The sequence below is a fragment of the Euleptes europaea genome, chromosome 7 (assembly GCF_029931775.1).
Source record: "Euleptes europaea isolate rEulEur1 chromosome 7, rEulEur1.hap1, whole genome shotgun sequence".
In the NCBI taxonomy this organism is placed as follows: Eukaryota; Metazoa; Chordata; class Lepidosauria; order Squamata; family Sphaerodactylidae; genus Euleptes; species Euleptes europaea.
Window position 1 is genome coordinate 92646032 of NC_079318.1, and position 16941 is coordinate 92662972.

Sequence of the window (16941 nt, forward strand, 5' to 3'; positions counted from 1 at the left end):
TTCACACAACGGCCAACCAGGTGCCTCTAGGAAGCCCACAAACAAGACGGCTGCAGCGCATTATCCTGCCTGTGTTCCACAGCATCTAATATAATATGCATGCTCCTCCGATACTATAGAGAATAGGGATGCATCATGACTAGTATCCATTTTGACTAGTAGCCATGAATAGCCCACTCCTCCATGAACATGTCCACTCCCCCCTTAAAGCCATGCAAGTTGGCAGCCATCACCACATCCTGGGGCAGGGAGTTCCACAATTTAACTATGTGTTGTGTGAAAAAATACTTCCTTTTATCTTTGAATCTCTCACCCTCCAGCTTTAGCAGATGACCCTGTGGTCCAATCATTTTCTCTGAGCCTGTCCTACCTCACAGGGCTGTAGCGAGGATCAAAAAAATAGAGGCAAGGAGAATCACATTCCCTGCCTCGAGCTCGTTGGGGGAGCAGTGAATCTCACCCTCCAGCTTCGGCAGATGACCCCGCATTCTGGTATCATGAAAGAGGGAGAAAAGCTTCTCCCTGTCCCCTCTCTCCATTCCATGCATAATTTTACAGACCTCTATCATGTCTCTCCTTAACCGCCTTCCTTCCAAGCTAAACAGCCCTACGCGTTTTAACCGCTCCTCATAGGGCATATTATGAGAGCACAGTACGATGGTGCATCTTTTCTACCGCTCAAACATACGGAGCTTTAGAAAGGGGCTTCTTCCACAGGGGAAAGTGCCCAGCTCTAGCTTGATTTCACCACAGCTGCCTGTACTTCCTCGGCAGGTACCACGACCAACAAGACGTCACCAGCAACTTCCTGGGCGCCATGTGGCTGATCTCCATCACCTTCCTGTCCATCGGCTACGGGGACATGGTTCCGCACACTTACTGCGGGAAGGGCGTCTGTCTGCTCACGGGCATCATGGTAAGCCTTCCACGGTCCGGGACCCTCGTGCCTGTGGGACCCCCTCTCCTGGTACACCCCCCAAGGAGCGTTACGCTGTACAAATAACAACTTGTTAGTGGTCCCCGGCCCTAAGAGTTTGCGGCTGTCCTCGACGAGGGCCAGGGCTTTCTTGGCCCTGGCACCAGCCTGGTGGAATTCCCTTCCTAGTAACATAACCGGGTCTGATTCCCCACTCCTCCACATGAGCAGCGGAGGCTAATCTGGTGAACTGGATTTATTCCCCCACTGCTACACATGAAGCCAGCTGGGTGGCCTTGGGCAAGTCACACTCTCTCAGCCCCACCTACCTCACAAGGTGTCTGTTGTGGGGAGGGGAAGGGAAGGTGATTGTAAGCCGGTTTGATTCTTCCTTAAGTGGTAGAGAAAGTCGGCATATAAAAACCAACTCTCCTCCTCGTCCCTGCGGGATCTTAGAGACTTCTGCAGGGCCTGTAAGACAGAATTATTCCACCAGGCCTGTAACCGAGGGCAGCCGCAGGTTATCATTGGTGCTGGACACCCTACCCCCCCTTTCCGTTTATCACTTTTGTGGGGGACCAGCCGCTATGCCAAGCCTCCAGCGGCTACCATGCCCTGAATGAGCACCATCTTGGTATATACGTCTATTAGTACTGTTACGCTGTGTTAATATTTTATTGGAAGATTTTATGGTTTATTATACTGTTATTATTAAATTGTTGTTTCCCGCCCTGAGCCCAGCCTGGCCGGAAAGGAGGGCAGGCTATACATTTAAATAAACAAATAAATAAATAAAATGAGAAGGAGAAGAAGAGGAGTTGGTTTTTATATGCTGACTTTCTCTACCACTTAAGGAAGAATCAAACCGGTTTACAATCACCTTCCCCTCCACTCAACAGACACCCTGTGAGGTTGGTGGGGCTGAGAGAACTGTGACTAGCCCAAGGTCACCCAGCTGGCTTTGTGTGGAGGAGTGGGGAAACAAATCCAGTTCACCAGATTAGCCTCTGCCGCTCATGTGGAGGAATGGGGAATCGAACCCGGCTCTCCAGATCAACCACTCCAAACCACCACTCTTAACCGCTACACCATGCTGTGGGGTGGTCAGAAGGAGAACTGGGTGTGGGTTACAGGGTGACTCTTTGGATTGGTCGCCCGCACCATCCCTGAAGATTTCTGGTGAGGTAATAATTATGTTGACTTTGTGTAGATTGGAAAAAGGGGGAAAAAATACCGGGATTCTGTGCCAAGGCGGCCCTGGTTGGTGACACATATGAATTATGCAGACTGAACTCATTTGCATCTGTTCTTCTCCTTTGCATAATTCATTTCTGTTTCGCGAGTCCAATACAAAGGCAGGATGCTGGAACCCCACCTTCACCCACTTTAAAACCCACTCTGCAGCTACCAAGATTTCAGCAGACATTGCTGCTTGGAAACATCTTTGCATCCATAAGGACTAGAAACTTGCCTTGCTACTCTGGTCGCTTCTGAGATTTCTTCCAGCATCTTCCTCACACGCTCAGCATATCTTTATAGGACTAGATGCTTGCTTAAAAAAAAAAAGGCCAAGATTTTCAGTAAGCTGAATGTAAGAACATAAGAAAGGCCATGCTGGATCAGACCGAGGCCCATCAAATCCAGCAGCCTGTTCACACATTGGCCAACCAGGTGCCTCTAGGAAGCCCACAAGCAAGACGACTGCAGCAGCACCATCCTGCCTGTGTACCACAGCACCCAATATATTCGGCATGCTCCTCTGATCCTGGAGAGAAAAGGTATGCATCATGACTAGTATACCTTTTGACTAGTAGCCACGGATAGCCCTCTCCTCCATGAACATGTCTACTCTTCAAGCCTTCCAAGCTGGCAGCCATCTCCACATCCTGGGGCAAGAAGTTCCACAGTTTAACTCTGCATTGTGTGAAGAAATACTTCCTTTTATCAGTTTTGCATCTCTCACCCTCCAGCTTCAGCAGATGACCCCCGTGTTCCAGTATTAATAAATGTAATAAATAAGAGTACATTTTCTTGATAATCACATTTTTTCAAATGCCTCAAAGGAACTCAGGGCGTGGCATACATCCTGTTCTGTTATTCTTACAATGACCCTGTGAGGTAGGCTAGGCCGAGAGAAAGTCACTGGCCCGAGACCATTGGGCGAGCTTCGTTGCCTGAGCAGGCCCTTGAACCCATGTCTCACCAGTCAACCCAGGACACTGTCCATTGCCCCATGCTGGTTCCCATTGATGGCAGAGGTTTATGCACCATCCCAGAATACCTAACAAAACCCTAAGCAGTGATACAATGTTAAAATAGACTAAGTGAAAACTGGCAAACATTGGAACTTTACTCTTGTGCCCTATGGGGAGCGGTTAATACGCTTAGGGCTGTTTAGCTTGGAAAGAAGGAGGCTGAGGAGAGACATGACAGAGGTCTATAAAATTATGCATGGTTTGGAGAGAGCGGACAGGGAGAAGCTTTTCTCCCTCTCTCATAAGACCAGAACGCAGGGTAATCTGCTGAAGCTGGAGGGTGAGAAATTCAGAACAGATAAAAGGAAGTGTTACTTCAATTGTGGAACTCCCTGCCCCAGGATGTGGTGATGGCTGCCAACTTGGAAAGCTTGAAGAGGGGAGTGGACATGTTCATGAAGGAGAGGGGTATTCAAGGCTACTAGTCAAAATGGATACTAGTCATGATGCATACCTATTCTCTCCAGGATCAGAGGAGCATGCCTATTATCTTGGGTGCTGTGGAACACAGGCAGGATGGTGCTGCTGCAGCTGTCTTGTTTGGGAGCTTCCTAGAGGTCCCAGGTTGGCCACTGTGTGAACAGACTGCTGGACTTGATGGGCCTTAGTCTGATCCAGCAGGGATTTTCTTATGCTCTATGATACATCCCTATTCTCTCCAGCATCAGAGGAGCATGCCTATGATATGAGGTGCAGTGGAGCACAGGCAGGATGGTGCTGCTGCAGTCGTCTTGTTTGTGGGCTTCCCAGAGGCACCTGGTTGGCCACTTTGTGAACAGACTGCTGGACTTGATGGTCCTTGGTCTGATCCAGCATGGCTTCTCTTATGGTCTTATGTCAGGGGCTGTCGAACCCATCCCCTTCCCCCGTGGCTCATGCTTAGCCTCCAAGAATCTTTGGTCTTTTCCCTCTCCAGCCCAAGAAACACCTAAATGAGGACTGTGATCGGATCGGCCCTTCCCCAGATGAACGCATCTGCCTGGCAAGCTCCCTTTGTCTGTGCTTGCAGCGAGCTGTTTGTTCTTAATTGTGTGTTTACCCCCCACCCCATTCAGCCAAAAATTCGCTCCCATAAAAGCTCCCAGGAATCAAAATACAGTCCAAATGACAATTAGAACGGAATACAAAATGTTCTTTGGGGAAAGAACGCTCATCTGGAAGCCGATCCCACCGTGCAAGGGTGCCTGTCCATTTTGTTTAGGTGTTTTCGACCCTGCTTTTTCTCCCCAATTGGGGGGGAGGGAGAGGAAGAGGAGGAGGAGGAGGAGAAGAAGAGTTGGTTTTTATATGCCGACTTTCTCTACCACTTAAGGGAGACTCAAACCAAGGCTAAGCATCACCTTCTCTTCCCCTCCCCACAACAGACACCCTGGGAGGGAGGTGGGGCTGAGAGAGCTGTGACTAGCCCAAGGTCACCCAGCTGGCTTCATGTGGAGGAGTGGGGAAACCAACACGGTTCACCAGAGTAGCCTCCACCGCTCATGTGGAGGAGTGGGGAATCGAACCCGGCTCTCCAGATTAGGCTCCACTGCTCCAAACCACTGCTCTTAACCACTGCGCCATGCTGGAGGAGTTGCTTTAAAACCATAACTCAGTACAACGGAAGAATAAAAGTCTACAGCTTTACAACGGCTTATCTGGTGATCGGTTGTGATTCTGAGAGATCACTAGCCCCCCCACCCCCCGAGGTTGGCAACACTAATGTTACCTTACCCCCCCCACCACCACCACTTCCATCTGTCTCTACTGGCCCACATTATCTTCACTTTTTAAAAAAATATTTTTTTTATTTTCTTGATTTAAAATATCAACATATAAAACTATCCATTGTTAAAAAATAATAATAATACTAAAGAGTCAAATAATATTACTAAATTAACCACAAATTGACCCCCCCTCTCCCTCTTCCATCTAAAAATAGATTGTATAAACTTTTGCTAACAGAACTAATCCCAATACCATTTTAATTAATATATTCTTGTCCTATCTAACATTATTAGATCAATACCTAATATAAAATTGATGAAAAGTGTAGATAAGGGATTAGATCAAAGAGTATCCTTTAAATGGTCCCGTTTAGAGTTAAATTTTTCCAAAAATATTAAACATGTAGTTTAACAATTGACATAAACAGTAAAAGATAAAAACAGATAGGAACCATTATTAAAGATATTTGTATGTAATCAAAGATATATTAACTTCCCCTACACCTCCCTCCATTTCCATTAAAAATTAATTATTCTGTAAATCCTCCATTTCTCCCTAAACATTATCTTCACTTTTTAGTGATTATTGCTAGTGCAATAATTTGCTTCTAATTCATGGGCAGGCCTCGCCCTCTCGGTTGCCATGTTGACGCTGAAGGTCAGGGCCGGGCCTGTACTTTTGCATGGGAAATGTGGCGGCCGGGGTGGGATGGGGGCGGTGAAGGAAAAGGGCCCCGTTCGAGCTGGGAAAACACCGTCGGGAGCGCGAAAGCCCGATGAAGCCGGCTCCGCGGGCGTGTTTGGAAATGCAAAGCCTCGTGGGCTGTCTGCCCCTTGTTGATGCCCCCCCAAGCCACCGCTTGCTCATTGCTCGCCTAGCTTATTGGAAGTGCCACGGCTCAGTCCTTGGCATCTCCTCTTAAGGGATCTCTGCGGTTATTGGGGAAGGACTGGGGAGACCCCGCCAGTCGTGGTAGAAAATGCAGAGCAAGATTCGGCTTGGTAACTGAAGGCCTCATGCATAGGGTTGCCAACCTCCAGGTACTGTGGAAAAAGCGAAGGCTCAGTGCTGTAAAAGTATTGGAGAACCAAAACAGCACAGAAACAATATAAGAAATGCTTAATTTTATAAGTGAGTAAAGTGTTTATTCTGTCCTAATGGAGACCTGAATAGACACTGTTGGTGGTCCCTAAGGAGATGTTACCTACTAAGGTGTTTTGAAATTATACTTTTGGATACATGTAGCTGACGAAGCCATATGCGAAACGTGATTGATTATGATCTAGACAACACGTCCTGTCATCCTTTATTGTGGCTTTGCAAATGTTGCTTGATTTCCAGCATACTGAGATATAGTCTGAAAAGACATACAACTGATCCCCATAAAGGAAATATTCTTCCTATATAACTACTGGATTTATTGGACTTACATCCGAATGGACTTGAGAGGTTTCCAAGTCCTTGACATGCTGGATTGAGATATATTACTTACCTGTATCTTGTTGTATTATATTGTATATATTTATTGTCACTTTTGCACTTTACTCACTTATAAAATTTAGCATTTCTTATGTTGTTTCTGTGCGGTTTTGGTTCTCCAACCTCCAGGTACTAGCTGATCTCCAGCCGATAGAGATCGGTTCCCCTGGAGAAAATGGCCGCTTTGGCCATTGGACTCTATGGCATCGAAGTCCCTCCCCTCCCCAAACCCCACCCGCCTCAGGCTCCGCCCCCACAACCTCCCGCTGGTGGCGAAGAGGGACCTGGCAACCCTACCTCCGCCCAAAAACCTCCCACCAGTGGCAACCCTACTCATGCAGAGGTTTCCAGAGGTTCAATTCCGGACAGCTCCTGCACATCAGGCAAGATAATACTGAGCCAAAGGGGCCGACAACCTCATGGTATCGGGCGTGTCCATTTTTGCCGTGGGCATGCAGAGCACCTGTTTTGGATCTTGTAGGTCCTCTGGTTCAATCCCCGGTATCTCCAGTTAGAAAGATCTCAGGTGGCAAGTCTAGGAAAGGCCTTTCCCTATCAGAACACCACTGCTCGCCAGAGAAGACAACCATGGGTTAGATGCACCACTCGTACAAAGTAGTTTTTACGTGTGCCATATTTGCTCTTCCTGGAGTATCTTCTCGTTTTGGGCTCTACAGGCATCTTGCAGACCGTGGGATTTACCATCACGTGCCCAGGGAGGCAGGACTAAAAATTTCACTTCCTGTCTTCCTGGGCGGGAGAACCTCCCAATCCCAGTTTCTGTCCTGCCTTTGTAAAGGGAGGCAGCTTCGCCATTCGGCTCCGTCAAAGGACGACCTTTTGGAGGATTTTTTTCCTCTTCTTCTTAGTCTTCTTCTTTCTTCTACCTACGTCTTCTTATCTATCACCCACCCCGCTTTTTTTTAAAAAAAGACTTTTCTCCCTCCCGCTCCTCTCCCCCTTTTGTTTCTTCTTTGCTCTGAAGAGCAAGATGGCGGCTGAACGAGAGGTTTCGGAAGAGGAGCGCCTCTCCGAGGGAGACAACGACCGAGCCCTCGTCACCTCGACAGGGCAGAGTCGTAAAGATAGTTCCAATGGCCGCTCTTGCGGTCCCGCGGAGCTCGGCCCGGACAGTCCCAGTGCTCCAAAAAAGGGCGCGTGCCTCCGGCCTGCCTGGAAATGGCGCCAAAAGGGACGCGCGCCACAATGAGGCGGGAGAGCCTTTACAAGGAGTGGATAGATCTCTCGCACAGAGTCCAGTATTGGAGTTTGGAAGTAACGTCAGCTTAAGCGACCCGAAGTCCCCTTTGTCCCGCAGGGAAGCTTTCGATTTGTTTAATGGGGTTCTAGATAGACAGTCGCAAAAGCTTCAAGCTTTCAGCGAATCTATTTCTCCTTTCCTTAAAAATCTTGGACTTGATCCAAGGAGTAAATCCTCTCTCCCAGAGCCATTTAGATCAGCAGAAGCACGGTAAAGGGGAACCCTCTAGAGGCCTTTGGCCGACCAAGGCAGCCAGAAAGGCCTCTGTTCAAAACCAATTTAGACCTACACAGGAGGATGATTCCTCCAATATGGCCAATTCTGAAAACGAAAGTAGAGAGGTCGGGGAGTATGAATCTGAGGAAGATTCCCCAGTCATACTAGAAGAGCAACAGCCTCGCCTTTTTGGGGCTGAGGATTTCCAGAACCTTTTAAGCAAGGCTCTGGTGGTTCTTGACCTGGATGAGGATCCTGAGCCTGCCCCAGAGTCCAAGAAATCTAGGAAGAAGGGAGCAAAAGAGTTTTTCCCTAGATCTACTTCTCAGATCCATACCATTCCCTTTCCGGAATTCTTTGAAAACCAGGTCAAAGCCGAACTAGACAAACCCCTAGCCAACAGACAATTCCCAGCCAATATCAAAAAGATGTATGCTATGGTCCCTCAAGCCATGGATCTCCTTAAAAATCCCATTATTGATGTCCTAGTCACGGCAGTGCATTCTCCCGACCTTCCTGCGGAGGATGGGACGGGAAATATAAGAGACCCAATGGATAGGAAAGCTGAGGTTTCGACTAAAAAAGTCCATGACTCCTCAGCACTGGCCATTCAGGCCTCAACAGCCACATCCATCAAGGCTAGAGCCTCCATTGTGTGGATTAGGAAAATAGCCCAGCTATATTCTGGCGACAACTGCAGGATCACTGATGGGCTCAATAGACTTCTAAAGGCGGCAGCCTTTATGGCAGATGCTTCTCTTGACTCTATGACTTTCGCAGCCAGGGGTCTATCCTCCAACATAGCGGTCCATAGGGCCCTATGGTTAAGACCCTGGCAGAATGAATTTAAGACCAAATCCCTTACTCTTTCCTACCCTTTTCAAGGGAAAAAACTCTTTTGGGAAAGTCTGGAAAAGATTCTTGTCGAGGACAAAGACAAAAAGAAAATCTTACCAAAATCCTACAGGAAGGATGGAAGAAATCCTTCCTCCTTTCCCAGCTTCAGATCCTTTCATACCTTCAACCATTTCAAACCAGAGCTGCGAAGAGGTAGCTGGAATAACAACGGGATACTTTCGAAGGGGTGGGGGCAGATGTTTTCGTCCCCAACAGGGACAACAGACTCAGTTCAATGCCAAGGGAGGTAAGTTCTCCAAAAACACAAAACAATGATGCCAACTCATTGATAGTTGGGGGGAGGCTACTCAACTTCAGTCACAAGTGGTCTCCACCCCACACAGACGCTTGGGTAGCCCAAGTCGTGTCCTCAGGTTACCTAATAGAATTCTTCAACACTCCAAGGGACAGATTCCTGATTTCCCCAAGATCAGGGAAGCAAGAAAAACATTCCAGAACCCTGGCAGCCATAAGTCATCTGGTTTCCATACAGACAATAGAACCAGTCCCTCATCTAGAATTGGGAAAAGGGGCATACTCAATTTTCTTTACAGTCCCAAAACGAAACGGGGATTGGAGGGCCATCCTGGACCTGAAACATCTAAACAGGTCGGTAAAATACAGAACATTCAGGATGGAGACGCTGAAGTCCATCCTAGATGCCCTCCAAATAGGTGATTTTATGACCTCATTAGATTAAGGGAGGCTTATCTGCATGTTCCCATTCACCCTCTTCACAGAAAGTTCCTCAGGTTTTGTTATGCCGGACAACATTTCCAATTCAGGGCCCTCCCCTTCGGCCTGGGGTTAGTCCCTCGAGTCTTCACAAAGATTCTAGTAACCATCGTGGCCCGTCTCAGACAGGAGGGAATCAGAATCTTTCCCTATCTGGACGACATTCTAATATGCTCCAGATCCAGAGGGGAATCAATAACTCACACACACAGGGTAGTTCAATTGCTGACAGAGTATGGCTTCTTAATAAATTCAGAAAAGAGCCAACTAAACCCAACACAAAGACTACAACACTTAGGTGCTATTCTAGACACCAGCCAGAACCTGGTCTTTCTGCCTCCGGACAAGATTTCCAAAATCAAATCCATAGCGCAAACACTAATCAGAGTCAACAAAGGGAGAATTATGTTCCTGGCGAAACTCATGGGCTTAATGGTGTCTTGTCTAAGTTGTGTTCCCTGGGCCAGGTTCCACTCGAGACCGCTACAGAGCCTCTTACAACCTCATCAGCACCTGATTGCCAGAAAGATAGACAAGTCTATAACCTGGGATCAAGACTTCCGGAACAGCCTCTCGTGGTGATGCAGCTCCAAGAACCTCAGCAAGGGTCTCTTCTTCTTAACAGAGAATCAAATCCAACTGTTCACAGACGCCAGCCTGGAAGGATGGGGAGCGACGTGCCAATCCCACATAGCTCAAGGCATCTGGTCAAAGACGGAGAAACGACTACACAACAACGTACTCAAACTCAGAGCCGTACGCCTAGCCCCGATTCATTTTCAGAACCTGCTTGCATGTCGTCATGTTCTTGTTCAAACGGACAATGTGTCTGCCAAGGCACATCTAAACATGCAGGGGGGTTCCAAATCATCAAAGCTTCACAGGGAATCAACCTTAATTTTTTCCTGGGCAGAAAACAACGTGGTTTCCACCGCGGCGGAGCACATCAGGGGAGTACACAATCTCCAAGCCGACTGGCTGAGCCATCAGACCTTAGACGAGGGGGAATGGTCCCTCAACAGATCCATTTTCCAGCAGGTGGCAAAGAGGTTCGGCCAGCCATCGGTGGACCTGTTCGCCTCCAAGCAGAATCACCTTCTTCCTCGCTTCTTCACGAGGTACTACCACCTCAAAGCAGAAGGAATGGATGCCCTGATGTCTCCATGGCCCAAGGGTCTTCTTCTTTATGCCTTCCCACCATTCCCCATTATACCAAAGGTAATGAGGAAGATCAGACAAGAGAGAGCTACGATCATCTTAATAGCCCCCTGCTGGGCAAGGAGACCATGGTTTCCCAGTCTCAAGGAGATGTCCATTTAGGAACCGTGGGAACTGCTGCCGGTCCCAGACCAGTTGATCCAGGGACCACTCTTTCATCCAGACCCACAATGGCTTCATTTAACTGCCTGGAAATTGAGCGGAATAACCTCCTAAGCCAAGGTTATGGTATTGGGATTGTTAATACCATGATTGAATCCAGAAAGCCATCTACTAGGAGAATTTATGACCTTTCATGGAAGGCCTTTGTTCTCTGGTGCAGACGTAAGAAGACTGATCCTTTGATCCCAGACGTCTCCAGAATTTTAGAATTTCTTCATGAGGGCGCAGAGCAGAGTCTCAGGGCGGCCACGTTGCGCAGGCAGGTGGCGGCCATTTCCACAGTTATCACCTCAGTGGACAGTATCATACCTTCCAGACACCCTCACATTCAAACTTTCCTAAAAGGCGTAATTCAGACTAGACCACCTCCCATTCACCGTTTCCCTACCTGGAGACTAAATGTAGTGCTGACAGCTTTGACTCGGTCACCTTTCGAGCCCATTAGGGAAATACCTCTAAAAATGCTAAGGATGAAGGTGTTTTTTCTGACGGCGGTTACCTCCGCCAGGAGGGTTTCCGAATTGGGTGCGTTATCCGTTCGGAAAGGGTTTCTGTGTTTTTCATAGGGACAAGGTTGTTCTCCGGCCTGACCCGACATTCATTCCCAAAGTAAACTCCATATTCCATCGAAAACAGGAGATTCAGCTCCCATCCTTTTGCCCTAATCCTAGTCACCGCAAAGAAAGGGAATGGCACAAACTGGATCTCTGTAGAACACTAAAAGTTTACATTAGGCGTACTTCCCCCATTAGGCGTTCAGAGTCCCTATTTGTCTCCATAAATAACCCAAACCGTGGCCTCAAAATGTCTAGGTCGGCCATTAGTTACGCCATCAGACAGTGCATCGCTGAAGCCTACAAGGCCAGTAAGATTCAGGTGCCAGCTGGCATTACTGCCCATTCTGTAAGGAGTGCAGCCACTTCGACGGCCTTTGATAGGCAGGCCTCCGTGGAGGAAAATTGTCAGGGCCTTTGATAGGCAGGCCTCCGTGGAGGAAAATTGTCGGGCGGCCACCTGGGCATTAGTGTCCACCTTTACCAGACACTATAAAATAGACTCCATGGCCTCTTCTGACGCAGCCTTCGGCAGAAGGGTTCTGCAACACGTCGTGGAGGATACCTAAGCCCACCCAGACTAATCAGCTCTTGGAGATCCCACAGTCTGCAAGATGCCTGTAGAGCCCAGAACGAGAACGGAGCCTTGTTTACTTACGTGAGGGCTCCTTCTGTTCTGGGATCGAAGGCATCTTGCCCGCCCAAGAGTAGTTTACCTCCAGATGTTAGCAGTGTTTGATAATTCATTTTTTCTGATTCAGTTACACTATCAGATATGCAGTTTCAGCTTCTTTGTACCGCAGAAGGAGTTATTTCTCCTTAATGGTTTTTTTTATAACGGTTCTTATCGTTCCTTGTGTTTTTTCAGCTTCTGTTATTAATACCTGTTTCTTGTACCTATAGTGTTGTTGGTCCTTGCACTTACCTGTCTCCTTTAGCTTGGCGAGTCCGAAAACTGGGATTGGGAGGTTCTCCCGCCCAGGAAGACAGGAAGTGAAATTTTTAGTCTTGCCTCCCTGGGCACGTGATGGTAAAACCCACAGTGTGCAAGATGCCTTCGATCCCAGAACAGAAGGAGCCCTCACGTAAGTAAACAAGGCTCCGTTCCACAAGTTCTAATCCCTCAGGATACTAAGGATCAAATAAGGCATAAAAGAGGGAGAGTCTAGGTCAGTGATGGCGAACCTTTTAGAGACCGAGTGCCCAAACTGCAACCAAAAACCCACTTATTTATTGCCGAGTGCCAATGCGGCAATTTAACCTGAATACCACCCCCAGAGGGGGCCCAGAGGGAGAGGCTAGGGTTGCCAAGTTCCTCTTCGCCATGAGTGGGAGGTTTTTGGGGTGGAGCCTGAGGAGGGCAGGGTTTGGGGAAGGACTTCAGTGCCATAGAGTCCAATTGCCAAAGTGGCAATTTTTTCCAGGGGAACTGATCTCTATTGGTTGGAGATCACCTGTAATAGCAGATCTCCAGCTAGTACCTGGAGATTGGCAACTAGTTCCTTAGTGTTTTCTCTCTACATATCAAGACAAATGGAAAGGTGTTTGGAGGATAGCTTGTGGGCACTTCAAAGGTGGAATAGGACTGCACGCCCCTCCGCCCGCACAGACCCAGAGGGTGCTGGAGAAGCCGCTGGAGGGAAAGAAGGAAGGAAGGAAAGAAGGGAAGGGAGGGGGAAAGGGAAGGAAGGGAGGGAGAGAAAGAAAGAAAAAGAGAGAGAAAGGGAGAAAGAAATGGAGAGAAAGAAAAGGACAGAGGGAGACAGAAAAAGAAAGAGGCCATTTATGCATGGGAGGTTTTGCCTTGGATTTGCCACTCGGTGGGGCGCGGTGGCAGGCTTGTGAGAGGCGAGCAGGGTGGGGCAGAGGGTGCCTCCTTCGCACCCACCGACCAGCCATGCCCCTCCGCCCGCACAGGCCCAGAGGGTGCCGGAGAAGCCGCCAGCCATGCCGAGTGGGGGCGCTCGGCTTCTGTTCCCCGCTCTCCCACCCGCCTGGCTGGCCGCGCACGCTCCAGCGGCAGCAATTGCGGCAGCTTCTGTGGGAGAGTCCGGGGGCCACCGCCAATGATGTCGGAGGTTCCCCACCCCTGGGCTACAGCCTCCCCCATCCGGGGTGGGGCAGAGCCGGAAAGGCCAGCGGCTTGGAGGAACCGTGCGTGCCGGCAGAAAGGGCTACGCGTGCCGGAAGTGGCACCCGTGCCATAGGTTCGCCAACACGGGTCTAGGTGCTTTTCTCTCCCCCCCCCCAAGCTGTCTCACTTCTGATGTTGGAATGGGAGAAAATACCAAGAGCCTCAGTAAGGAGAAGCCAAAGGCTGAGTTCAGCTCTCTTTTCCCTTGACTTTGCCTTTAAAAATACCTTCCCCCCCCCGCAACACCCCCCCCCATCTGATCCTAAGCTACAATGCAAACGAAAGGTTTTAAATCACATTCACAACTGGCAACTCTTCGGTCCCAAAACAGCTGGGAGGCAGATGAGTTGTGTAAGATGTCCTTATTATTCAGCATTTTAAAATGTCCCTGATGGTGTTTGCAGCCGGGTGACTCTCCTTTCCCCCTCCCCCCCCCAAGGAAAGATATAAAAACAGCAACAAAATTGGAATCTTTTCCAGCTCGCAGTCCCGGCTTAAAGCTGAACTCTGCATCAGTTTGGGAGGCTTTAGGAGGGGAGGCTTTAGGAGGGGAGGGGACGTGTTCATGGAGGAGGGGGCCATCTATGGCTACTGGTCAAAATAGATACTAGTCAAGATGCATACCCATTCTCTCCAGGATCAGAGGAGCATGCCTAATATATTAGGTGCTGTGGGACACAGGAATGATAACGCTGCTGCAGTTGTCTTGTTTGTGGGCTTCCTAGAGGCACCTGGTTGGCCACTGTGTGAGCAGACTGCTGGACTTGATGGGCCTTGGTCTGATCCAGCAGGGCTTTTCTTATGTTCTTATGAGTGGATGTGTTCATGGAGGAGAGAGCTATCCATGGCTACTGGTCAAAATGGATACTAGTCACAATGCATACCTATTCTCTCCAGGATCAGAGGAGCATGCCTATTATCTTAGGTGCTGTGGAACAGAGGCAGGATAATGCTGCTGCAGTCGTCTTGTTTGTGGGCTTCCTAGAGGCCCCTGGTTGGCCACTGTGTGAACAAACTGATGGACTTGATGGGCCTTGGTCTGATTCAGCATGGCTTTTCTTATGTTCTTATGGAGGAGAGGGCTATCCATGGCTACTAGTCAATTCAATTCAATTCAGTGTTTATTTTACGGTCATTTGACCAAAAGTAATGGCTACTAGTCAAAATGGATACTAATCATGACGCATACCTGTACTCTCCCGTATCAGAGGAGCATGCCTGTTATATTAGGTGCTGCGGACGATGTGTCTCTCAGGGCTGTGGGAGATTCTCAGCAGCCTTTGCAAAGTATGCGGTGGGTTTGTCCTAAATGCAAAGATCTGTTTATCACTTAGATCATGGGTTGGCAGGGCTTCTCCCAAGGAAAACAAACAGCAGCTGCCGCTCCAGCGTGGCGTAGTGGTTAAGAGCGGCGGACTTTAATCTGGAGAACCGGGATCGATTCCCCACTCCTCCACATGAGAGACAGACTCTAATCTGGAGAACTGGGTTCGATTCCCCGCTCCTCCACATGAGCGGAGGACTCTGCTCTGGAGAAGCGGGTTCGATTCCCCACTCCTCCACATAAAGCCTGCTGGGTGACCTTGAGCTAATCACAGTTCTCTCAGAACTCTCTCGGCATCACCCATCTCACAAGGTGCCTGTTGTTTGGTTGGGGGAAGGAAAAGTGATTGTAAGCCGCTTTGAGACTCCTGAAAGGTAGAGAAAAGCAGGGTATAAAAACCAACTCCTCCTCCTCCTCACAACAACCCTGTGAAGAAGGTTAGGCTGAGAGGGTGTGACTGGCCCATGGTCTCCCAGTGAGGTTCTGTGGCACAGTAGGGATTGAAACCTGGGTCTCCCTGATCCCAGTATAACACTCTAACCGTGACACCACACTGGGTTAAAATGGTTAAGACTACCTGCTTACCTTACTGGACTCGGGTTACCGTGATAGCCGGCATGAAAGATTTTGAACTCCGAACATGCATTTCCAACGCCCACAAATTATCCCGATGACGCCCCAGGGCGACCGTCCTTTGCGCTCTTACTGACCTCTTCCACGTTGGTTCCCTTCTCTTCGGAGCGATCCCACGTGTCCTGGATTCCCAGCGCCGGCTGGGGAGGATCCGTCCTCCGCCTGCCCTTCTCTCCCCACATATTCCATTAATAAGAGCTACTTTGCGCGTTAATCTCTCTCTCCCCCCCCCCGCTTTTTTGGGGGGTTTGATTTATCTGTTTTTCACTTAGTTAATGGGGTTGGCAGGGCTTCTTCCGGGGAAAACAAACAGCAGCGACTGCTCCTCTCGGCACATGTTGCTTGAAGAGTCGCAACTGGGGAAGAGGGCTTCCGAGCCAGGGTTTGTCCTTCGGAAGCCAGATTGCGACACGTTGCGGAGCCAGAAGCTTGTGGGGGGAAGCGGGAACGGTCCAGGGACAGAGCTGGCAGCCTGTGCGCGCCGCTTGTTCGGCAAGCATGTGGAAGACACACAGACGGCGATAACGCTGTGCCAAAATGGAACTTCCTGAGAAAGTCAACTTATTTTGAAACAGAGATGCCTGGAATCGAACCCATCAAAGATGGAGGTCCTGCGGCTGGGTGGGGGTGGTTTGGATCAGGGGTCCCAGCTCCCCACTCTAGCTGGTACCAGCCCCTGCCGTCGAGAGGGAGGAGCTGTGGCTCAGTGGTAGAGCATCTACTCAGCATGCAGAAGGTCCCAGATTCAATCCCCAGCATCTCCAGTTAAAGAGACTAGGCACGTAGGTGATGTGAAAGACCCCTTCCTGAGACCCTGGAGAGCCACTGCAAGTCTGAGTAGATAATACTGACTTCACATGAACACATTAAGCTGCCTTATACTGAACCAGACCCTGGGTCCATCAAAGTCAGTATTGTCTACTCACACCAGCAGCAGCTCTCCAAGGTCTCAGGCAGAGGTCTTTCACATCACCTACTTGCCTAGTCCCTTGAACTGGAGATGCCGGGGATTGAACCTGGGACCTTCTGCATGCCAAGCAGACGCTCTACCACTGAGCCATGGCCCCTCCCTTCGATGGATCAAGGGTCTGATTCAGTTTAAGGCAGTTTCATGTGTTCATGTGAGAGTCTGGGTGTGTTCTTGGATGCCTCCCTTTCTTTGGAGGCCCGGGTCGCAAACACAGCTAGAACAGCATTTTTCCACCTCCGCCAAGCCCAACAACTGGTCCCATATCTGTCCCCTGCTGATCTGGTCACAGCGATCCAAGCAACGGTCACCTTTAGACTGGACTACTGTAACTCGCTCTATGCAGGGCTGTCCTTGAAGTTTGTTCCAGAAATTACAACTGGCCCAGAATGCGGTGGTATGGGTCCTGGCGTGGGCCCATGTCGCTTGTTCGGCAAGCATGTAGAAGACACAAGGTCGGCAATAACTCTGTGCCAAAATTGA

General features: G+C 49.2%; 1 protein-coding gene across 1 annotated transcript in view; it reads left to right on the forward strand.

Annotated features, from left to right (window-relative positions):
• KCNN3 (potassium calcium-activated channel subfamily N member 3) overlaps positions 1-16941 on the forward strand; it is a 138696-nt gene that overhangs the window by 73761 nt on the left and 47994 nt on the right. The window contains exon 4 of the mRNA XM_056853503.1: positions 775-916. Within this exon, the coding sequence (XP_056709481.1) occupies positions 775-916 (142 nt within the window). The remainder of the gene's footprint in view (positions 1-774; positions 917-16941) is intronic.